At 37.3% G+C, this 25,330-nt stretch overlaps 2 protein-coding genes across 2 annotated transcripts in view; both read left to right on the top strand.

The window, feature by feature from the left end:
- Positions 1 to 986: 986 nt before the first annotated feature.
- LOC134798045 (LIM domain-containing protein D-like) lies at positions 987 to 22,527 on the top strand. The gene is made up of 4 exons (XM_063770373.1): positions 987 to 1,161; positions 18,793 to 19,272; positions 21,926 to 22,245; positions 22,290 to 22,527. Exons 2-4 carry the CDS (start codon positions 19,123 to 19,125, stop codon positions 22,525 to 22,527), a joined length of 708 nt encoding a protein of 235 aa, XP_063626443.1. The 5' UTR covers positions 987 to 1,161; positions 18,793 to 19,122.
- The window catches only part of LOC134798079 (hillarin), an 85,694-nt gene continuing 82,631 nt past the window's right edge, over positions 22,268 to 25,330 (top strand). The window contains exon 1 of the mRNA XM_063770415.1: positions 22,268 to 22,366. The gene's annotated coding sequence lies outside the window, so the exon portion shown is untranslated. The remainder of the gene's footprint in view (positions 22,367 to 25,330) is intronic.

Genomic DNA, 25,330 nt, shown 5'->3' with positions numbered 1-25,330 from the left:
TTTCTGCAGAATTAGCTTGGTCCGACTCTAATTACATTTTCATAGACGTTTACGTTCTATTTAAACTGAGATGCCTGTCCACTATACATACTATATTGCTGTAATATCAAGAAAACATAGACGCACAATAGCAACACTATGTGAAATGTCATAAAGTACTTGAGCTGTCTTGCTGTATGTCATATGTATGTCAACTAAAGTGATCTCGGAGGAAATTAGCGGTTGTACTTTAAAACTTCAACGTAAATCATTATAAAACTATAAAAAAATACCGGTTTTTTTACAAATTTTGTAAATATAAGTTAAAACAAAAAAAAACATGAAGCATTGAAAGGATCTCGACAAAGGAATGTTTACAATTTACCGACCAGCTTTATACGTTTCCAAAACTCATTGAAAAGCATCCACAGTTACAACACTACGAACAACGGTACTGGTACACGGGACGCGGTACACGGTACACATACACTGGTACACGACGCGAGCGGCGTCCGCGGAGGCCTGGTGAGTGTTTCATTAGTTTCGATAATATTGATATTACTTCTTATCGTATGTATTTTGTAGTATTTAAACAATGTATAGATAATTACTAGCTATTTCTTTATTTCCATAATTACTATTTAATCATAATATTTAAAACTTTAGCGTTACGAACACATATTAACTCACATTTATAGACGAGTCAATCGCGAAACTATTTTATTACCTTTATTTACCGACATTTCGACACAGGTTTCACTGGTAGTGCTTGCGGCTACTGATGTCTTAGCAAAATGTCAAAACAGAGATTTGTGCAACGACCCGACGAAAAGTATATGACTATCTCGTTGAAACTTTTCAATGAGCTAGAAATAAGTTGTCCCGATTACGTAATACATAGGTTGTCTTTGGAATGAAAAGACGCTGCCTCTCTGCGGGCACTCCATTTTACCTACAAAAGCCTCCTCACTCTTTGCGTGCGCGCACTCTCTTGGACCGTAAACATTCGCGGCCAGTGCTCACCCGGCCTCCGCGGACGCCGCTCGCGTCGTGTACCAGTGTACGTGTACCGTGTACCGCGACCCGTGTACCAGTACCGTTGTTCGTAGTGTTGTGACTGTGGGAAACGTGGATGCTTTTCAATGAGTTTTGGAAACGTATGTCTTAAGTTATAGAACCTTGGTAGAGTAACTTGTTTGCTCTCTTGGGTGCAATTAGTCTTATTGTGACACGAAACCTTAGCTGTATATGCTGAGTTGAAATGCCTTTAGATGTGTAGAAACTAGAACTTAAAGTACATATACCTAGCCGAAATTCGATGTTAAGATGGCACTTACTTATATGTTTAAGTATTAAGTAGGTAACTGATGGTTGACGCTTGTCAAATTGGTATATACCCGTACCAAAGACATATGTAACTCCGTATAAGATGAATAAAGTCTAAGAAAAAAACGTGCCTCGGAAATCAAGAAAAAGTCATTCTCGGAGTCATAAGTCAGTCACACACCTTTGGCCTATGGTCGGCTAGACGACACCGTTTCATATGTAACAATTTTAACACATAGATATCAGTGAATGAACATGGGTCAAAATGATATAAAAATAATAAAATCATTTATCCATATATATAATTTTTTTCGATAGTTTTATACGTTTTCATTTAGAGTTTTAGTCGTGTGTCGATAGATGGCAGTAAATTTACTGTGACTACAAAATTTACTATGACAGGACCCCTCTATACTATCTATTCTCTTTGCCCGTACTTAGGTAACTTAGGGCCACTTGCACCATCCTACTAACCCGGGGTTAAGTGGTTAAACCGTTAACCCAGTGTCAAATTGTACTGGTAACCATGGTAACTCTAGGTTTAACCGGTTAACCCCGGGTCAATGGAATGGAGCAAGTGGCGCTTAGATACCTACTTCAGTGTAACCTGTAGTGCTTGTAAAATCCTTTGATGTTTTAATATTTCTGATAAAACATGCAATTGTGAACCTTAATCAGTTGTCATAAACGCGTTTTTGTTTTAAAAACCGGGCAAGTGCGAGTCGGACTCGCGCACGAAGGGTTCCGTACCATAATGCAAAAAAAAAAAACAAAAAAAAAGCAAAAAAAAAACGGTCACCCATCCAAATACTGACCACTCCCGACGTTGCTTAACTTTGGTCAAAAATCACGTTTGTTGTATGGGAGCCCCATTTAAATCTTTATTTTATTCTGTTTTTAGTATTTGTTGTTATAGCGGCAACAGAAATACATCATCTGTGAAAATTTCAACTGTCTATCTATCACGGTTCGTGAGATACAGCCTGGTGACAGACGGACGGACGGACAGCGAAGTCTTAGTAATAGGGTCCCGTTTTACCCTTTGGGTACGGAACCCTAAAAATGAAGCTAAAAGCCAATTTGACTAACTAAGGATCCAAGCATAGTCTCACCGTACAGTTTTGGACCCTTACAATGTGGATTCATTTACGTTTAAAGGGGCCCACAGATTACCAGTTCGCCGAACGATATCAGCCTGTCAGTATATTGTTCGTTGTTCGGAACTGTCACCTTTTGCGTTTAACTGACAGGCCGATATCGTCCGGCGGACTGGTAGGTAATCAGTGGGCCCCTTTAAGAACTTAGGTATTAATCTAACATTTATTTTGACCATAATGAACACTGAATTTCATTCAAGCATTTACATAATAATTATGGGTCAAAAACTTTTTTACTGTTACCTATCTGGGGAGAATCTTACACAGATCAACCTAGCCCCAAACTAAGCAAAGCTTGTACTATGCTGGGTACTAGGCGATGATATACATACTTACTTACATAGATAAATACGTACACAGATAACATTCATAAATCAGAAACAAATATTCGTGATGAACACACAAATAAATGCCCTGACCGGGATTCGAACCCGGGACCTCCTGCTTCATAGGCAGTGTAGTGTCCTAACTCCTATGTCACTACCGACTAGGCTTAGGAGGCCGTCTTTCCTGAGGACGTCATAAAATAAACGGATTTTTAACCTTAAGATTCTTCTCCTTCTTAAAAGTTGTATGGTAGTCTTAGAAAAATGACGCCAAAAAACTATTGTACAGTTTGGCGAAACTTTAATACAGGTAGACTGCCATTGTGTTTTGATAAATAAAATAAAAATAAAAACATACCTATCCGAATCGCTTTGACCTACAAGTCCACACAGTTTTAGACCATTATGCAAAATTTGGTTTATTTTATAGGTACACAACAAGTTCCTAATATACAGGTTGTAAAATGTATACAAATGAGAATGCCATTAATAGGCAAAGTTGTTGTAATTTCGAGTGAATAAAATCAATTTTATTATTCAGGAAAATTTTCAATGGCTGTACAACCAAATCACACGCACATATCTTCTAAGTTCCTCCATAAAGTAAATGTGGTTCCTCTAAGGAAACTTTTCCAGTTAACTGCCGCAAATTCCTGCCCAATGAGTGGAACTGATTATTCAATAATACAGAAATAACTGTACTGTTCCATATTGCTGGCTCGTATTATTTTCTCAGATTTCCGCTATGAAGTTACTCATTGAAACGATGATATTGTATCATTTAGGTTTAGTATCAGTAGGTAGTTAGGTACATCAGTATTTTCTCGAGACAAAATAAATGGGATAGGAATTATTAATTGCACATTTCGCATCATAACAAGGGATGTTAATGATGTTATCTTAGTATACGAATAAGTACCTACAAATAGATTATCTCCACTTACAAAAAAATTGGTACCGCCATGTACCGCAAAACCACCCAACTATGGTTCAAAACTGACTCGAATATATTTGTTTAGTTGTGCCTATAATTTGAATGACACAGTTCAAAGACAAAATATTTTCTCAAAAATGGACGGCAAAGTCGACTTTGCCGTTTAAAAAATAGGTCGCGAAGCGCGTAGTTTATGGTCAGTCAAAAATTAAAAAGTTAAAAACATTGCAGTCTCGATTTTGGGACTGCAATGTTGCATACAAATTCCATTATTTGTCGAGTTCCAAACTTTTTAAAAGTTGAAATGGCCATATCAAATGAAGGCACAGGCCCATTAAACAGCCAAACAGATGATTAGTACCGCGACTATTTAGCTGTCTCAAATAGGTTGGCGTATTTTCGGCAGAAAAATACACTTCTATTTATTTATTAATAAAATAAAAAGGCGGCAAAGCTAATTTTTTCAATTGTTTCTACTTTTTTCTGTGAAAATATATACGTAAGAACGTTGCTTTTGTAAAATATTTCTATGATATTTATATTTCTTGCACCATTTTTGAGAAAAGCACTATATATGACTCGGCTGGAAGGCTACTTGCTGGCTTCGGATTCAATTAAACGGACTCCCAAGGTCGTCCGTTTAAAACGAATCCTCAGCCTGCAAGTAGCTACTTCCGAGCCTCGACAATAATGTACTATTTCATAATAGAAAGAAAAAATCCAGACAAAACCAAAACGAACATTGGTTTTGATATTTAATTACGTATTGAACTAGTGGACCATACGACAGTTGTAGTATTCAATAATCATTTATTTCAAATAACAAAGATTCATAATACATAGTAATACATGGTTAGTAACAGTATTGCCCTCTTCATAAAACTTTACGGGCCTGATTTAGTTAAATTATGTTTTATCCCTTTCTTACAAATACTTAAGTCAAAATGACAGATAAAGACAAACGATTATTAGCTAATTGAGGTTTGTGGCGCGTTTATGAATATGGGGGTTGGACTTTGGACTATAAGTTTCGGGGGGCTCGGGACCCCTTGTAATAAATAAGTCCTGATATACAAGGGGGTGCCCGAGCCTCCCGACAGCCCAATGGTCCCCTACCTGCCCTACTTATACTATGACAAATATCAGCGCCATAACATGCTTTTCAATTGGTATACTCGTAAAGATATAAGATCGTGGCGATGTAAGTATTAATCCACGCCGCGTCCTAAATTCCACGGCATGGCATAAGTGACCATGACACATGCAAGTGCTAATTTTCACAAGGATTTTAATACTACCGCAACGCTACTACGTAGATTGGGTAACTACTTAACTTATGTACATATTATCTTAATCAGAATGTGGAAAAGGATTGAGAGTTTTTATATACCTATTTTTATACCTAACATATTTAACTTTGACGATACGATTTACGAGTGTATACTAGCTTTTGAAAACTTACGATTAGTATCTATCTAAGTAGACGCAGTACCTACATATTTTTTGATACAATCAAAGTCATTTGATTTCATAATTCAGAAAAAACGTGACCAGCAAAACTACCTGGTCTATTACCATTAGCAGTTGAAATTATTTCATTGTTTTTATCGGTTTAAAATCTGCTTAACACCTTAACGCTCTACATTTAAAATCTTTCTGGGATAGACATACAAACGTATCATACGATCAGTTACCTAATGAAGTTATCAAGACACTGATGAAACAATGCAAATATATATACTATACTTATACAATGTAGAGGCCGTTGACTGAACTGTGATGGGAAAACAATACACAATGAAAATTCTTCGGGAAAAATATATAAGTACTTAGGTAAAAAAGACACTTTAAATCGGTTCAAATTATGAAAGATATGGTTGTAAAAGGCGTTTGCTAAAGTCACCAATGACTCAGATATTAAATCTAAAACAGTTTTACTTCCGTATCCTTCACTTTAAGGTTACATTTTGCATAATAAACTTCCCGTTATAAAATTTAAAAAGTCTATTCTTAAAATAAATTCGGAATCATGCTTAATGCTAAAATCCTATTCAGATTTGACAATTTGTTTTGGGTCTAATATGGTTTTGATACGACGTTGACAAGCGGCGCAAATAGGCATTGCGCTAGTTTTCGTCCACTTGACGAAATTTGAATATAAACCTTTATTGTTGCACAAATTTGGACTTATTGCAATCCTTAATATCTAAACAATTTATCTATCTACATAAAAAATATATTTCGCAAGTAGCAAATTAAAAAATGAAATGTATTATTAGCTAATCCGTCAAGTGGACGGAAACTGACACTGGACAGTAAACTGACGCAATTACCCTATGCAGCCATTGATTTTGGCTGAATGTTTGAGCCGTTTGGGGTGGAAACTTGGGCCGTGGGGACCTGGCGCCCACGCGGCCCACGGCATATTCTCCGAGCTGGCGAAGCGCCTCGTGGAGGCGACGGGTGACAAGCGGGCTGACTCCTACCGCGCGCATCGCATTGGAATTGACGTCCAGCGCGGCAATGCCTCCAGCCTTCTGGGTGCCCCAAGGCACCGAGCTGGAGCCAGTTTTTTATGTATAATTTTAGTTTACTTTGTAGTTAGTTGTAGTTATAGTTTAGTTTATATTTTTTTGTTTATATTGTTATTGTTTTAATAAATAAAAAGTAAAACGTTGACGATCGTCTTGCTGATTGGTTCGCATCTCACGTACGACATGTAATTTCATTTCGCATGAAACAATCAACGTGAGCAATATTCAAGGTCGTATCAAAACCGTACCAAGTTGTTAAATTGATTGGGCTCCTAGTGCATTTAAATATTACATTTTATTTTTATTTACAAGGAAGTGATCAAATCATAAAGTTCAGTGTTTATTTGTATGAAATCTAGTTTTGTCAGTAAAACGACGTACCTTATGCATACAAATGGTTTTGAATTCAATTCCTGAATCAATTCAATTACTGAAGAAGATAAGGCCCGGGTCCTTAGCATAATCCTATATGAAATGTCACATCCCATTTGGGACATACACATTTCATAGTATGCTTAACGCGTTAGTGTTTTTCCTGTAGACATCGCAAAGTTAAAAGAACTAAAGACTATTCATTCGAAGAGTAGGCTGCAATTTCACAGGTGACAAAGGAAACTCTAAATTTGGAAATGGAAAATTTCGATTTCTGTACAAAAATATAAGAAGTTTTCGGAGTTTTTGATTTCGAAAACTTTCCGATGGGACATCAGTATAGTCTAGTCTTCAAATCTTAGCTGATCCCTATTTTACTTAATAGTAAAGATTATAATTAGTGTTTCCCAGCATCTCTTATTAGTAAAACCGGGCAAGTGCGAGTCGGACTCGCGCACGAAGGGTTCCGTACCATAATGCAAAAAAAAAAAACAAAAAAAAAGCAAAAAAAAAAACGGTCACCCATCCAAATACTGACCACTCCCGACGTTGCTTAACTTTGGTCAAAAATCACGTTTGTTGTATGGGAGCCCCATTTAAATCTTTATTTTATTCTGTTTTTAGTATTTGTTGTTATAGCGGCAACAGAAATACATCATCTGTGAAAATTTCAACTGTCTAGCTATCACGGTTCGTGAGATACAGCCTGGTGACAGACGGACGGACGGACGGACGGACGGACGGACGGACGGACGGACGGACGGACGGACGGACGGACAGCGAAGTCTTAGTAATAGGGTCCCGTTTTACCCTTTGGGTACGGAACCCTAATAACGAAGATGTTCAACTCATCACTACACCTTATAAAAGCTATAAAACAAAGTCCCCCGCCGCGTCTATCTGTCTGTATGTTCGCGATAAACTCAAAAATTACTCGACGGATTTTCATGCGGTTTTCACCTATCAATAGAGTGATTCTTGAGGAAGGTTTAGGTGTGTAATTTGTTAACACGTGCGAAGCCGTGGCGGGTTGCTATTATTATAATAGTAATGGAATATAGTAGTCAGCTCATATTTTCCGAAGCACACAGCAACAAAGTCAATACGCAAAACTCACGGAAATGGTCAAAAATGTAAATCCCAATGAGTGTTTTAACACGAAATGTAGGAATAACGTTATCTTGAGTCAGAGCTAGGGCCTACAGCGAACCACGTTCGACGTGTTGCCTCCCTGTCACACTTACGTACGAATTTACAAATGAGACAGAGAGGCAACAGCCCCTCTGTATTCACATCCATAATGCACGGAACCGGTTGAGGCGCTTCGAGAATATTTCTACGACGGATTATAATTTAATATTACATCAAACGTAATCTATGAAGCTGTTTTTGTAATAAAAACGGTATATTTTAATATATCTGTTATAATAAGATAAGATAATAATAAGTTACAATAAGCGTCCGTAGAAAGATTTCCAGCCGGTTTTCTATTTTATTGCATGACGAGTTTTAACGCTTCCATTATTTATATGGTAAAGTAACTCGCGCATAACTCAAGTAATTCCAAGGCATTAGATAATCTACTAATGTATTCAAATCCCGATAAACCGAACCAGTAAACCGAATTACAAAACGCGGCGTGGGCCAGAGTATGCCATCACCCATCAGCGACAGCTGCTATGCTAACTTGAATAACTTCAAACATAGATAAGATATGAGGCGATGTGTGATCTGCGGTTGTCCATCAATGACAGGCAAAGCCGGTTCAATGGTCAGTTGTTAAGTATATTGCTACACGCGCAGACTCTGACCACGCTGAGATTGCACTGACTTGACCGTGACAACACTTCTTCTTCTTTTTAGGGTTCCGTACCCAAAGGGTAAAACGGGACCCTATTACTAAGACTCCGCTGTCCGTCCGTCCGTCCGTCTGTCACCAGGCTGTATCTCACGAACCGTGATAGCTAGACAGTTGAAATTTTCACAGATGATGTATTTCTGTTGCCGCTATAACAACAAATACTAAAAACAGAATAAAATAAAGATTTAAGTGGGGCTCCCATACAACAAACGTGATTTTTGACCGAAGTTAAGCAACGTCGGGCGGGGTCAGTACTTGGATGGGTGACCGTTTTTTTTTTGCCGTTTTTTTGCGTTATGGTACGAAACCCTTCGTGCGCGAGTCCGACTCGCACTTGTCCGGTTTTTCTTTCTTCACTTTCTTCAGAAAGTGTATCTGTAACTACTTTGAACTGTGACGCGGTGGGCAAAGTTATGTTAACGGGCAAAGTTTTATACTTTTACGGTACAGCTTAATATGACTCTACAAAGTCAATTTTAAGAACTGTATATTATATTTGGCATCAAACACGTGTATTTTTGATATAAAGTCTAAAATATAAGTGTTTGACCTCAGTTACCTACCTAGGTTACACAAATAAGATTTTTCAAAAAAAAAAATCTACCTTTGGTTTGTTTTTTTATACTACATCGGTGGCAAACAAGCATACGGCCCGCCTATGGTAAGCAGTCACCGTAGCCTAAGGACGCCCGCAACTCCAGAGGTGTTACATGCGCGTTGCCGACCTTTTAACCTGTACACTCCTTTTTTGAATAACCCCATACTGTAGACCCTCGGGAAAACCTCGGAAGGGAGCTCATTCTACAGCCGGAGCGTCCGCGGGAGGAAATTCCTCTTAAATCGCACAGTACGCGACCATTTAGGTTTAACCTTACTTTATAAAGCCAATTAATCGCGATATCAAGTCCTCGTTTCCCCAACCAAAAGGGTATCAACAAAACAGAACAATACATTATACAATTTATACATAAGAGTTTACATACATGAAACTGCTTTATATCTTTCCAATTTCAAATCTTTCCAACCCTCGTTCGGCCTTGCACTTTAACTATCCTATCCTCGTATCATTGAGTAAGTTGAGTAAGAAGTAAAAGGCGTTCGCGATCAGCCCTTCGGCACCCACAGTCCTCCTACACTGCCATCCAATCCGGCCGCTGACCAGCCCGCCAAAATCCGCTCCTACACAACTATATCACACTATTCACACTAACCTATCACAAAAAACACTATAACCCTTAACACAATGTAATAAAAGCTATTCTAGTGTAAGCAAAATGTAGATATAACCTAGTTTTTATGTTTTTAAATTCTAGTTATGTCGTAAAACCATTTCTATGTTGTGAACTGATGCTTAATGTACATTTTTGGTGGTCTATTATTATGCTGATTTACCTCCTCCAGTTTTATTAGCTTTAACGCCTTGTCGTTGTATATTTTTATAGGATGACCAAATTGTCAATTTCCTTTTGTGATTCTGATAATATCAATAAATCTGTAACAAAAATGATCTCATGCTCAAGTGATTTCAATTTCAATTTTCAATTTATTTATTTAAAACAAAATGCAACTTTACAGGACTAGCCTAAGTCATTACATTTCTTATACCATTAAGTTTTATATTCCATGTAGTTTAGTTTTATTATTGTTTAGTTTGTATTTTTTGTCTCAATAAAGTCCCTTTTATTTTCTTATACCTAAGTCAATACATAATAATAATAAACAAAAGACAATAATAATAAAAGTATGGAATGATAAGAGTGATAATACGTTATCGAATTTGTTAAAAGGCACATTTCTAAATATAGTTTTGGAATTTTGGTTGCCAACCGGTAGTGCAATAGGTAAAAACATACAACATTGATTTCATCTCTTGGGTTGCGTTGGGTTGGTAAAAAACTAAAAAACACGTATATGAAGAGTAGGGGCCCGATTCGGATTTTGAAATAGACATCTATTAGACATCTTTTAGACATCACCAAGATACGATAACGATATGTTTAAGATCTAACCTGTAAAATTTGACATTTGCGCGATTCTGGAGATACTGTTGAACGATTTCCACAGGATATGACTTAGAGATCCAATTCACATCTACTAGATATCTTACTCTATCTAACGTAAAAGTGATATTGGTTGCCCGAATTGCGCTGCAAAAGAGAACTAGTTGATATCTAAACTATAACGTATCTAGAATGGATCTAGTACAAGTCGTGTCTTGTGAATATCTTGAAGTTCGAATACGGCAGTAGATAGCTAAGAAATTCCACGGGAAACATCATTGCAAAAAAACAACCCCCGGATATACACAAAACTTGTATATAACCTTACGAGTAGAGAACGTTAAGGAATGAGTTATTCGTCTTTCCTGTGGACATCTTACAATAAATGTACTTTGAAGCCTAATTCCCTTGTTGGGCCCTAATAGGCACTTACCCAAATCGTTAACGATTATACTTTTCACTGAATAGACGCCCGTTCCGGAACATTTTTGACCCAACTGCATTCCACTTGACACCGACTCGGAAGGTATTCATGTAAAGTAGTTTAGTTTATTTAGCGATTTAGCCGACTTTCCAGGCATCATGCGAATGCGCCGCACGACCACATAAACAAGTTGCGGGCTATCATTATATTGGCACGTTCCAATAGTCACCGCGGGTGCTGCGCGGGCGCATGGCACGGGCGCGAGCGATTTACAACGTCCTTGACCGCAGCAAGCGAAGGAAAAGCTACGTAGGGCCTAACTCGAAATCGGAAATCGAAAATTCGTTATCTGCCTCTCTATCGCTCTTGCTTATTTCAGCGATAACGGGGCATCCGTTTGATACTGCGTTCCTATAATGGTTGGATTTAGGTATTTCGTGATGAAATAAGGCATTCGTTACATCGAATTAATCTTGTCATAAGTAGATAGATATTAAAATCAGTGATATTCTTGCGGTGATAGGTACGATTATGTGTATGCTGTTTATCGCAAGTTTTAACTCACACGTGATAACGTGATAAGTGTGCGAGTGATACTCGCATTGAAAAAGATTAACAAAATATAACAACGCCTATGCCATGTTAAATCCATTCATTATTTTATTAGATTACAATCTAGCAATATCTATTTTTATTCGCACCTAAATGGTCCAAATAGGCAACATATTATGTTCCGATCTGTCTTGGAAACGATTTAACACTTTACCTAGCAAAAATAAAATCGCTTCCGCCCGTATCTAGTCCCACGCATCGCCGCGAGCGCAGCATCTAGCACGCATTGCATCGCATTGCATTGTTAATAAACTACATTTAAACGTTTGTAGAACTGTTGCATTGTGGAAATTAACGGGTACCATGCACAGGCCTCACGATATTATAAGTTAGGCAGTCTATGTTTAAATTAATGTGATGGTTCTGTATGTACTAGAGATGTGCGCCGATGGCAAAATCACCGGCGGCGGCGTCCGATGATTTTTTGATCGGCGGCGGCGGCGTGATCGGCGTGAAATCGGCGTGGCATTATTTTTGATACTGCATGAGAACGTGGCTGTAGAAAATCTACATTAAAGCTTTCTGAGTATTTTCTAGGCTATCCAAAACATATTATGTGTGTTTTCTAAATTATTGCCAAAAATTATATCCCATCATGTCACTTGGCAACCATTTATTACCAATACCAACCTAACGGTTACCAACGGCATGTTTAAATATGAAAGTAAAAAGGATACATTAAAACGCTACATTTTAGGCAGTATTTTTACTTACTTTGTAAGCGGAATACAAATAAAACACAAAAAAAATCTTTATAAGTTAAGTCTTAAATCTATATTGACTTTTCCTAGGCGCTGTCGCCTCACCTATTTTTTTTTTATACCACATCGGTGGCAAACAAACGGCCGTATTCGCCCGCCTGATGGTAAGCAGTCACCGTAGCCTAAGGACGCCTGCAACTCCAGAGGTGTTACATGCGCGTTGCCGACCTTTTAAAAACCTGTATACTCCTTTTTTGAAGACCCCCATACTGTAGACCCTCGGGAAAACCTCGGAAGGGAGCTCATTCCACAGCCGGAGCGTCCGCGGGAGGAAATTACTCTTAATTCGCACAGTACGCGACCATTTAGGTTCTAGGGTGTGAGGATGAACACCCTGCCGACGGCGAGCGGTGCGGTGATAGAAAGCGGCCGTTGGCATCATGTCAAATAGTTCCTCAGAGCACAGCCCATTGTACAAGCGGTAGAACACACACAAGGAGGCAAAGTCTCTCCTTAGACTTAAAGGTTCAATACCGCTTGTGAGTTTGGGACCATCGACGATTCGCACAGCGCGCCTTTGGACTGAGTCAAAGGGTCCAAGCTGGCATCCAGGTGCTCCTGCCCAAAGGTGACAGCAGTACTCCATATGGCACCATACTGACTTGCGATTTATAAAGCAGCAGTCTTTGCCCCGGAGTAAAGTATCGCCTCGCTTTATTGAGCACACCGATTTTTATGGACGCCAGCGCAGCCTTACCTTCCAGGTGGCTGCGGAATTGGACGTCACTGGAGATGTCAACACCGAGGATCCCAATACTCCCTGACATGGTAAGGGCTGTGCCTTGGAACTGTGGGACCACAGTAAATGGGGTTTTCTTAACGGTGAACGCGCAAACTTGTGTCTTGGTGGGGTTGAATCGCACTAAATTGTCCCGACCCCACACCGAAACTCTGGATAGAGTGCTCTCAATGTCTGACACAAGCTTTTCACAACTCTTCAGCACCACAGAACGAGGGATATTGGCACGGCCTGTGTAATAGGCATCCCCGGTACTGTCTGCATAGCAATGAATGTCATCAATAGACAACATGTCATTGATGTGCAGCAAAAACAGCGTAGGGGATAGCACAGAACCTTGTGGAACGCCAGCGTTAATGACCATGCTATCGGAGCAGCTTCCGTCTACTACGGCTCGTATGCGTCTGCCGGACAAAAAGCTAGCGATCCATTTGCATAGTCCCTCCGGCAATCCATAAGATGGTAACTTCGACAGGAGACCCCGATGCCATGGATTTGATTGGATGACCTAGGATTTGTTACGAAATAATGATGAACTACATCTACATCTACTATATGTCTGAACTGAAGTTTAACAGAAATGTATGTTAAAATAAAGATGTCATCGTTTTCGAAAGTAAACGTCTCTGGCAGGTTGATTCGCTCAATAGAATGTCTTTGAAGTGTCCCGTTTTATGGAATATTAAGGTCTACTTTGTTTTCTTTACTGCTAGTTTAGTGATGATACTTGGTGATTTAAGTTCCTATAAGTAAGTATAATTGTTTAGGTATAGCTTATTACGAAGCTTTATCCTGACTTTTATAATTTTGATTGAAATATAATATATTGTTAAGTAAAAGAAGCTGATGATCACCATAAAATTACTAAGAATTGGTCGTGTGTAATTTTAAATGAAATTGTATATTATGTGATAAATAAATCAAATAAAGTATTAAAATAAATCAAATCATATCTGTAAATAATGACCCTTATGCGTGTCACCAGCATCATACGAGAAATCATAAAATACGCAATTATAATCGTGGTGACAGCTTGCTGGAGATTCTAAGAAGAAAATAGCATGTATATGTCCTAGGATATGAACCTGCTATTTTCTTGACTTTAGTTCACTGATTAAATTGACAATCAAGATACTATTGATGTAAAACAAAATGCTTTCTACAAAAAAGCTATGCGATAAAATATCAAATAATAACTTGAGATCCAGAAACTAGATCTTGTTTAAATTAACGCTAAATCATTATCACAGCTAACACCGCAACGACAAAAATGATGCTAATTTGGTTCACTGGCAAATAATAAGCGAAAAAGCATAAGGATCTATAAATTATATCTCTGACACTATTTACTCACTACGCAACATGGAATGAGACACGATAGGTATCAAAATTTCCCACGCCGATTATACGCCGGTCAAATTTATCGGCGGCGGCGGCGTGGAAAAATCGTCGGCGGCGGCGGCGCGGCGGCGCGGCGCACATGTCTAGTATGTACCACTGGCGGCCCGATTCGAACTTTAAGATACGACAATTAATAGATCTAGAAACGATATGGATTAAATATGCCAGTGTTAAATGTGACGTTTCTTCAAACAAAAACGTCACTTTTGACACTGACACATCTAATCCATAGCGTTTGTAGATCTATTAATTGTCGTATCTTAAAGTTAGAATCGGGCCGTGGTTCATTGGTGCCTACTCAACCTATTGTTTTTGTCATACCATTAGTGAGCATTCAACAAAGCGTCTCTTTGTGAATACTACTTTTGTAATAGTATATTTCGATGAGTTTCATCAATGATTATATGACTCCGTATAAGATAAATATATAAAGTCTAAGAAGAAAACGTGCCTACGAAAATTAAGAAAAAATTATGTTAAAGGATCTAAGTGAAATGGCGTTCTAAAAGTTTTAATCCTGTGTGGAAAGATGGCAGTAAATTGACTGTAACTACAAAATTTACTTTGACAATACGCCTCTATACTAAATGCTCTTTGGTTTCATTCACATTTCCGAATAAGTCCATTGTCCCGATATTCGAGGGCGATTAACAGTGGGCAGTGTGGGGTGTTCCGGACGAACGATTTGCCCCGCGTGGGTCAAGACTGATTCATAACTTTCCTGCATTTAACATGTGCCCATGAATATGCATATTTTTATAACATGCAGTACGCAGTTGCGCTCTGGGGCCCGTTTCTCTAAAGCTTGTAACTTGTAATACAAGCGGATGTCACTTTTTGACAGCTTTTGTTAGAAAGGGACTTCCAATTGTATTACAAGTTGTTTACAAGCTTTTGAGAAACGGGCCCCTGGCCGCATTTGAACGGACTTATTAGAATTGATAAATATTCCGTACACTAAAATTTTAGCAAAACGTAATTAAGGTTAGGTACCTATTTATTTATTTAAACTTTATTGCACGATAACAAAATGTACAAATGGCGGACTTAATGCCTTGAGGCATTCTCTACCAGTCAACCATTGGGTCAAACAGAAAACTTGTACTTAGTGCAGGATTGTAGACAACGAGAAGAATTATGAATCACAAATCAGGTTATTCTAAACAATAAGTACTTATTCTAATTATAAACTACACATATAAAGATAATAGCAATATAAACCTACATATATACAAACATGCATACATACATATGACTATTTTGACGACCGGTCTGGCCTAGTGGGTAGTGACCCTGCCTATGAAGCCGATGGTCCCGGGTTCGAATCCTGGTAAGGGCATTTATTTGTATGATGATACAGATATTTGTTCCTGAGTCATGGGTGTTTTCTATGTATTTAAGTATTTATATATTATATACATATATCGTTGTCTAAGTACCCACAACACAAGCCTTCTTGAGCTTACCGTGGGGCTTAGTCAATTTGTGTAAAAATGTCCTATAATATATATTTATTTTATTTATTTATTTATTTATTTATTTATATATAAATAAATATGTTATATTATGTTATGTACCCAAGAATACAAGTAAAATGCGGATCATTTATCTTTAAGCGAGTTAGAGAGGTGTTTACGTAACTTGCTTTTAAAAGAAAATCCCAACAAAAACATAAATGTGAAATGAGAGCCAAGTTCAATATTAAGAATATGTGTCGTTGTTGACTCGCTGACAAAAGAATTGAGATCTATATGGATGCCAAGTTCTGTGTTGTGTAGAAAATCCTGAAATTATAAAGGATTTGTCTTGGCTAGTTTTTACCAACAAACCAAATTTTAGAAAAGTAGCCTATACGTAAAAACTAGCCAAGACAAATCCTTTATAATTTCAGGATTTTCTACACAACACAGAACTTGGCATCCATATAGATCTCAATTCTTTTGTCAGCGAGTCAACAAGGACACATATTCTTAATATTGAACTTGGCTCTCATTTCACATTTATGTTTTTGTTGGGATATCATTACTTTTTGTACAGAAATTACTATAGTAGGTATTCATCGTAAAAGCAGTTTGCCTAAGCTGCAAAGGAGACCCTCGCTAACGCGCGGTTAGTTGTTAAAAAGTTTCAGTTTCCAGATTTTTTTCTTTTTTATACGCCTAATAGTCTACCTTCATGCCAAATATCAAGTTTCTAAGTGATCTAGAAGTGGGTTAGGTTTTTGGTCTATAAGTATTACCTAATTAATTTTTTTACATCTAAATATCAATAATTTCCCGTTTTCAGATTTTTCCCTCTATACAAACCTAATAGTCTACCTTGATGCCAAATATCAAGTTTCTAAGTCATCTAGAAGTGGGTTAGGTTTATGGTCTATAAGTATTAATTATTATTTCTCCATCGAAATATCAATAATTTCCAGTTTTCAGATTATTCCCTCTATATACACCTAATAGTCTACTTTGATGCCAAATATCAAGTTTCTAAGTGATCTTGAAGAGGGGTTAGGTTTTTGGTCTATAAGTATTAATTATTTATTTTCCATCGAAATATCAATAATTTCCAGTTTTCAGATTTTTCCCTCTATATACACCTAATAGTCTACCTTGATGCCAAATATCAAGTTTCTAAGTTATCTAGAAGTGGGTTAGGTTTTTGGTCTATAAGTATTAATTTTTTTTTTCCATCAAAATATCAATAATTTCCAGTTTTCAGATTTTTCCCTCTATATACACCTAATAGTCTAACTTGATGCCAAATATCAAATTTCTAAGTGATCTAGAAGAGGGGTTAGGTTTTTGGTCTATAAGTATTAATATTTTTTTTCCATCGAAATATCAATAATTTCCAGTTTTCAGATTTTTCCCTCTATATACACCTAATAGTCTACCTTGATGCCAAATATCAAGTTTCTAAGTCATCTTGAAGAGGGGTTAGGTTTTTGGTCTATAAGTATTAATTATTTTTTTTCTATCGAATTATCAATAATTTCCAGTTTTCAGATTTTTCCCTCTATATACACCTAATAGTCTATCGTGATGCCAAATATCAAGTTTCTAAGTGATCTAGAAGTGGGTTAGATTTTTGGTCTATAAGTATTAATTATTATTTTTTCCATCTAAATCTCAATAATTTCCAGTTTTCAGATTTTTTCCTCTATATACACCTAATAGTCTACCTTGATGCCAAATATCAAGTTTCTAAGTGATCTAGAAGTGGGTTAGGTTTTTGGTCTATAAGTATTAATTATTTTTTTCCCTCGAAATATCAATAATTTCCAGTTTTCAGATTTTTTCCTCTATATACACCTAATAGTCTACCTTGGTGCCAAATATCAAGTTTCTAAGTGATCTAGAAGTGGGTTAGGTTTTTGGCCTATAAGTATTAATTATTTTTTTTCCATCGAAATATCAATAATTTCCACTTTTCAGATTTTTTCCTCTATATACACCTAATAGTCTACCTTGATGCCAAATTTTAAGTTTCTAGGTCATCTGAAAGTGGGTTAGGTTTATGATCTATATGTCAGTCAGTCACAAAAATGCCGGTTTTTAAACGTTAATTTATCAGTAACTGTTTGAGCTACATTTATGAAATTTTGTATTTTGGACAAGCTAAGGGGCTTGAATACATGTGCCAAATTTCATTAGTGTAGGTTAAGTAGGTTTCAAGTTGTGAAGGGGTCAAAAGTAGCTCGAAATGGTTCGTGTAATATTACACACGGTTGCTGCGTCGCCAGTTCCTTTTTCTTTGAACTTGGCTGGACACGCTACCGCGTGTCTAGATTTGCTCTGTGCTTGCCTTAAGGGAAGAGGGAGATCATTCCAAAGACGAGCAGCCTGAAGGGCTATGTAATGTATGTTAAATTAGTATGACCTACGGGTCATACTAATTTAACATACAAACATACCATTAGTTGTTTTAGTCCTTACAATTAAATAAAGAGAATTAATGGAAAAAATAATATAAAAGTAGGTAAATGCTACAAATTAAAGTTATTTAATTATAGATAAATTGTACCTAAAATGTCAATTCCTAATATAGGTTGGACCCGGAAGGGAATTATTATTTGGGTCTTTTTTATTGGATTTTAATGATTACGAATAAATAATAAGTACCTACTAGGTATCTGTATATGTATTTGTTAGTGTCAAGAGAGCACTCCTGGATATATAGGCCTCCCCCATAAAATAAATAGATACAATAGGTATGAGATCTGTCGCAGACGGTATCAAACAACTCGGTTATTTTTATAAGCCGCAAAAGTTACTCCTATGTCATAAATCATTAAGTTTTCATGTTGCACAGAGACGACATATTTGTTCCAAAATACATCTCTAATATACGCCATTCTTACCTCTTCCAGGCAAGCAAATATTCAAAACTAATCGACTGCTAGTCCGTAACCAAACATCCACGAATAAGCTTTAAGCAATGAAACACTGGAACTTAACAAACCGTCCGTAATAAGGACTTCAAGTACACAGTGAACAGTGGAAACAAAATCGCACTCTGCAGTCAACAGTGAAACTAGTGACAGTGAACAGCGCGTAACGCTCTTCGCCCTGTAGTGAACGGTGAAACAAGTGACAGTGAACAGCACATGCACTCTGCAATGAAACCAGTGACAGTGAGCGCGTGAAGTGAACAGTGAAACAGTGAAACAGTGAAACTGAGATGACGTGACGACGCCACAATGTACCGGCCCAATTTCTACGAAAGCACTTGTTTCCGGTGCAACGAGATCGTATACCAAGTGGACCGAGTTGGTCCGCTGAAGGACTTTACGTTCTTTCACAGTGGCTGCTTCAAATGTGCAGTATGCAGGACGAAGCTCACATTGAAGGTAAGAATAAGTATAATTATCATTATCTTCCTAGCGTTGTCCGACAACTTCTATAGGGAGCCTGGAGCCTGTTCGGCTACCTACTTAATCCCGTTGGCACTATTTAAAAAAATCGACTGCGATGGACCTTCCATAGGCGAAACCAGACCGTATTGGGATTAGTACGGTTTCCTTACGATGTTTTCCTTCACAGAAAAGGTACTGGTAAAACAGAAATTATATTTCGTATTATAAGTTCCGAAAAACTCATTGGTACGGGCTTACCTCTAGGCTTGCTAACTAATAGGTATACTTTTTACTACATTTTAGCTAATGTAATATCAAGAATGTTATACAAACTAAATAAAAACAAAAGACGCGCTAATTCGTACAATCGTGACCTTCTCACTGACATTTGGCCGACCTTGGTACAGTCTAGTCGCATTTCGACTCGTAATGTCAGCCCAAAAAACTTGGCTGAAGATTAATCTTTACTACAAGATTACTAGGTTGTCAAATTAATTAATCTAGTCACAATCGGCCATGATTAATATGTAATGGGTAGTTTTAATGTAGAAATCTGTAAAGAGTTTGTCTAAGAACACTGAGAGGAAATATGAAAGTGAAAAACAGGGAATCTGTCTTAGAAAACTTCATCTCTTTTTTGTGACTTTCTTGGTGTGGTCAAAATTTTGGTAAAAAGAGACATGTTCCTAAATTAAAAAAAAAACAAGTTTTTGGTGTACCATATCGACTTCATTTTGTTGAAGGATCTTTTCATTGTATTGAATGAAAGATAAATAAAGAAATATAGCATTTACTTGTGATAAGAATCAAGTTTCACCCATCAACTCCAATTCCATCCAAATCAAACGTAAGTTGCTGAATTAGGAATTACTTATAACAGTTATAACATAACGTTGTTAATAAGTTGGTAAAAGATAGAAAACTGATTACTTACTCCCACTACAAAACTATAAAAACGATACATGTACACATTGAAACATATGAAATTGTTCATGAAAATAAACAGAGATGAGTCAGCTGGGTGTTCACTTGTTCAGTGACTCATGAGCTCTTGGCCCAGTCGACTGAAAGTGAACCTTATTACAAACAGATAAAGTCGACCAGTGGTCAGTGTGTTAGTACTGTCAGTTTCAATGTTTGTGGAGTTACTCACATGGGTGCATATCATTATTCCATTAATGAAACCGGCTAACGGTACCATTGTCATTAAAACAATTATAACGTAAATATAATACGTTTATGCTAATTTTCTTTGATTTCATGCCAATGAAAGTTTTTTATGATAATTGTTAATAATTTTTCCTGTGTGGCTTCTAAAGTCTGCTAAAAACGCGAATAATCCTGTTTATTTAGTGATAATAGTATTATAAATACAAAGTATTATAATCTTAATTTTTTATTTAGTTTTCTAATAAATATACTAGGTAAGTATCTAATATGAGCAACTTTTACTATTGAACCAACTCCGAAATAACGAGAACACATTGTCTGAAAAAGGTTCTGACGATAAAGTTTGATAACTTAGCTTCTAAATTCAGCGGTTCATATATACATAATACATATTTCTGCACATCATCATCAAAACATGATCCCCAATAAGCATATAATACACAGACTTAATATGATATAATATATTTAATGATCAACATCTCCATCAACAATTGCATTGTCGCCATATCTAATTTACTAAACTTAACTCCCAATTTCCAAACAATTGTTGTATTGTTATGAATTAACTGTGCATCACGGCGCATCGATTACATTGTCTGCCACCAGCATTATTAGAGACCTCTGTCTGCTCGTGCTTTAACAACGCCTCCGCCAAAATGCATTATGACGGGGTCAATGCAAATTGGTCTGTATCTTTTGTATTCGGATTAGTAGTGAATGGATAATTTCGACCTCTTTATATGGTTATTGAATTCATAGATAATTGTCCGTGAAATAAGGTTATTTTAGACAGTTTCATTAGCTCTTTAGAATTGAATTTTTAAGGTGCGTCCACATCGCAGTATATTTTGTGGAGCAACTTAGTGCAACAGTAAGTGACTATGTAAGTTACCTAATGTTGCCGTGGTGCAGAGTTGTTCCACAAAAGTTAATTACCATTTGGATGCACTTTAACATAAAAAAATTGTACAAGGGATCTAAATTCAATATTTATGTAATGCAAGCGAAAGAAAACTATTTCTTAGATTTTTTTATTTCTTATTTTTTTATTTTTCGTTTTCCATTTCTTGTTTCTTAGTTCAGAGTATTTTCACTCTTCATCTGAGAAAAAGTATGAAATTTGTTTAGTTAATGGTTTATTTATGTTAATTAATGGGGTATTTTACCCCATTAATTAACATTTATTTTTTAGGTCCGTTATTATTATTAATGATTGGGCATCCCTGTCGTTAAAGGCCAGAGCACACCGGCTGCGTCCATATATACATGCATGTGCGCGTGCCCTAAAATGTCGGAGCCGTGCACGCACACGTCTCTTAAGGATCTGTATATTACAACACTTGCAACGCGCGTGAACGTATACGCATTACGCACAACGTCCGGTGTGTACAAGCCTTAAAAGCTACAGTCTCCCTCGGTACCTCTATATTAGCTATTACACACGTACATTTTCCTAACTTTTATATCCTTTCCGCAGACATACTTCAACAACCAGCACTACACAGAGGACAAGGAAGTGTACTGCTCTTCGCACGTGCCCAAGATCGGTCCAGGGCACCTGGACAACTCCTCCGTCGGCATCCGCAGCGCGCTCAACGTGCCGCGCAGCAACAACTACGTCAACGAGCAGATCCGCGGCCTCGCCCGGAACATTGACAATGAACGTGAGTCTGACAAGGTCCATCACCTGGACAACTCGTCGGTCGGCATCCGCAGCGCGCTCAACGTGCCGCGCAGCAACAACTACGTCAATGAGCAGATCCGCGGCCTCGCCCGGAACATTGACAATGAGCGTGAGTATGACAAGGTCCATCACCTGGACAACTCGTCGGCATCCGCAGCGCGCTCAACGTGCCGCGCAGCAACAACTACGTCAACGAGCAGATCCGCGGCCTCGCCCGGAACATTGACAATGAACGTGAGTATGACAAGGCCCATCACCTGGACAACCCGTCAGCATCCGCAGCGCGCTCAACGTGCCGCGCAGCAACAACTACGTCAGCGAGCAGATCCGCGGCCTCGCCCGGAACATTGACAATTAACGTGAGTATTAAGAAGCAATGCCACGTCGCCACGTGACGTGGTCACAAAAGTTACATGTATCGTCGTTTGTAAAAAAAAATATAAAAACACACTTACCTACCTACTTAAAATTGTCTTATATATTAAACTCATTTAAGTTGGAACTATGACCTCCGATTAGTTACCAGTGCTTCGTCGGCAGAATAAAAGAGAAACGTTTCACCATTTTCCGTCCGAGCAGTGAACCTACTTAATAAAACAGATAACCAAATAAAAACATTAAGAAAATGAATACGAATACTCAGCTAACATAACGGTCCTAAAGAGCCGTTTGGCATTATAGGCGTCATTTCCCTAAATATGACCACGACTCTAAATAACGCTTACGTAGACTTTCTTTCTCAGACTCCGCATTATGACGCGTCTACGAAGACTAGAGGCCATCGGACTGGCCCTTTTGATGGGTAAATTACTGTTTACCTAACATTTTTATGTAAATGTTTTATAATTCGTTTATTGAGTAAATTTAACTGCGGATTTATCGTAGGTAAGAGTGATTAGTAAGCCTAACCTTCGGGCTGGAAGTTCTAGGTTAGAATTCCAATATTAAGGGATTTTATTTGTGTGATTAGCTCGGATTTTTATTCTATATAAAAAAGGTCATAAACGTAAACACAATAACCTGAATTAGTCGCTTGCTGCTTCTCATAGTATAAAAATAACACTGATAACTTAACCAATTAAAAAGTAAACAAAACTAAGAAACCGAGATGTGAAGCTAAAATTTAATGGCCTTCACTCAGCAATGCATTTGCTAAAACTAGCGTGCTGAGCAACCGCTATTTTCTGTGGAGCCAGCGGGATACGCTGGTCAGCATACTGACGATGGCGTGCCCACTGGATAGCGCTAATGTGTGGTGACCGTGGGTTATCCTATATGCTCCATCTACTAAATAGGTAATCTGTGAAATCTCATAATGTTTATGTATAAGTAATTTAAGTAAGAGTTGTAGCCAGCATTAGATTAGAGTTAACGTGAGGCCCAGTTGTTCACATCACAATTATGTAATTAGGGCTAGTAGGTACTTACTTATTACTTAGGTACTTAATTTCGAAATTTTTAAATTTTAAATTAATTAAATTCACACCATAAATCAACGAATCAATACAAAATAATAACCCCTTCTCTACCCAAAATTTTTCAATGTATATTTATTTAATTATTAATAAAGTTTATAAAACCTGGAATATTTATTATTTATTTGCATAATTAAAATTACATTAAAAATTCGACTTACAATAATCATATCCTATAAGCTACACTACATTTCAAAGCTACTACTAACACTAACTAAACTAAAACTAGAAAAAATCTATTAAATAATACATCAAATAGCCATCATAAAAAAAAATGTTGTCTGTCTGTTCACTTTGACGGCGCAAAAAATAATTATTATAAATAAATATCACCAAGCAGTTTCATGAATTTATTTATGACACAACATGCCTAAAGATTGATATTATAATCTTCAAAAAATTCTACTTTCCCGCAAACAAAACGCACATAATTTCTGTTTCAACGGCACAAAATGTACGAAAAGACTGCTGATTATGAGTAAAACCAACGCCCTTAATTTTAGTTCTTTCAAATCCACAGTCAAAACGCTAACTTAAATCTCCGTTTAACCACTATAATTACACAATTACCAAAGCTTGTAATAAAGACTATCACAATGATGAACTCTCACAGCCCCAAGAGTCAAGACTGCTCTAGCCGCGATGCTATCAGCAATTACCGTTAAAGTGCGTCTAGCTCAACAAAGCGAGGGCCCTTGGGAATCGCGGACCCAATGGGAAATACGCTACTACACTCATTATCAATTAAAACGAGACATTTCATGTGGATTTTCCATAGAATTTGAATTGTTTTTATTGCGCTTAAGTGTAGCTATCTGTCTACATGTGGGTGGCTTGCAATTGTGAATGTATAACGAAACAATCAATCGATTGTTTGGATGCAATCAATTCATGGTAAACCATTTTTGAACTCAGCAAATATTTGCCAGATGATCCGATTGCATTCTTGTCATGTTACGAATGATACTTACAATTAAATACGAATTCAATGTGCAATTGCAAAAATAAACTTCTAAAGCAGGTATTAAACGACTCAAGTCTGAAGTATTTTCCTTCATTATCTTTTTTTTAGTTGGGTTTTTCCTACTTTGTGCTACATCACATCACATCACATCACAGGTAGGCCTTTCAGTAGATATAGCTATATCTACTGACAGCGCCGTGACAGTGCCGTGACAGTGCCTGACTGCCAGTAGATATGTCCGTGTATAATGTGACGTTTCTTCAAACAAAAACGTTACTTTTGACACATCTAATCCATATCGTTTCTAGATCTATTAACTGACGTATCTTAAAGTTCGAATCGGGCCGTGACACTACCAGATACCTGCCATGCCTGACCCGACTTGCAAACTTCCATGCAATTTTGGGGTCAAACGTCTCTATAGCTTTGACTGTTTGTACGAGCCCATGTACCGTCGCAGTAATACCAAAACTGTGAATACTTACCGCATGGAAATATTTCGAAACTTAATTTATGAATGGAAAACGAAAGTTTACATTGCCAAAATGAATTAATGTAGTAAACTTAACTTCCTGCAACTCTTACTTCCTGTCACCTTTAAGTGGAATGACACAGCCATTTGATACATAAAATCCTTTTATGCGTCGAATAAGATCTTCACATTTAATGCGGATCGGTACGACGCTCCGGTGTGCGAGCAGAATATCGCTATGTATATGATATAACGCTGTTTCGCTCTCACACCGGATCCGCATCAAT

This window comes from Cydia splendana, chromosome 16 (assembly GCF_910591565.1).
Source record: "Cydia splendana chromosome 16, ilCydSple1.2, whole genome shotgun sequence".
In the NCBI taxonomy this organism is placed as follows: domain Eukaryota; kingdom Metazoa; phylum Arthropoda; class Insecta; order Lepidoptera; family Tortricidae; genus Cydia; species Cydia splendana.
Note: the sequence above shows the minus strand (reverse complement) of the source record. Positions and strands in the feature narration are given on the sequence as shown.

Excerpts from the sequence above, each read along its gene's own strand:
- LOC134798045 (XM_063770373.1), top strand. The coding sequence starts at position 19,123 with ATGTACCGGCCCAATTTCTACGAAAGCACTTGTTTCCGGTGCAACGAG. Across the intron at positions 19,273-21,925 it reads GGACGAAGCTCACATTGAAG|ACATACTTCAACAACCAGCA; the intron begins GTAAGAATAAGT and ends TCCTTTCCGCAG. Across the intron at positions 22,246-22,289 it reads AACATTGACAATGAGCGTGA|CGCGCTCAACGTGCCGCGCA; the intron begins GTATGACAAGGT and ends CGGCATCCGCAG.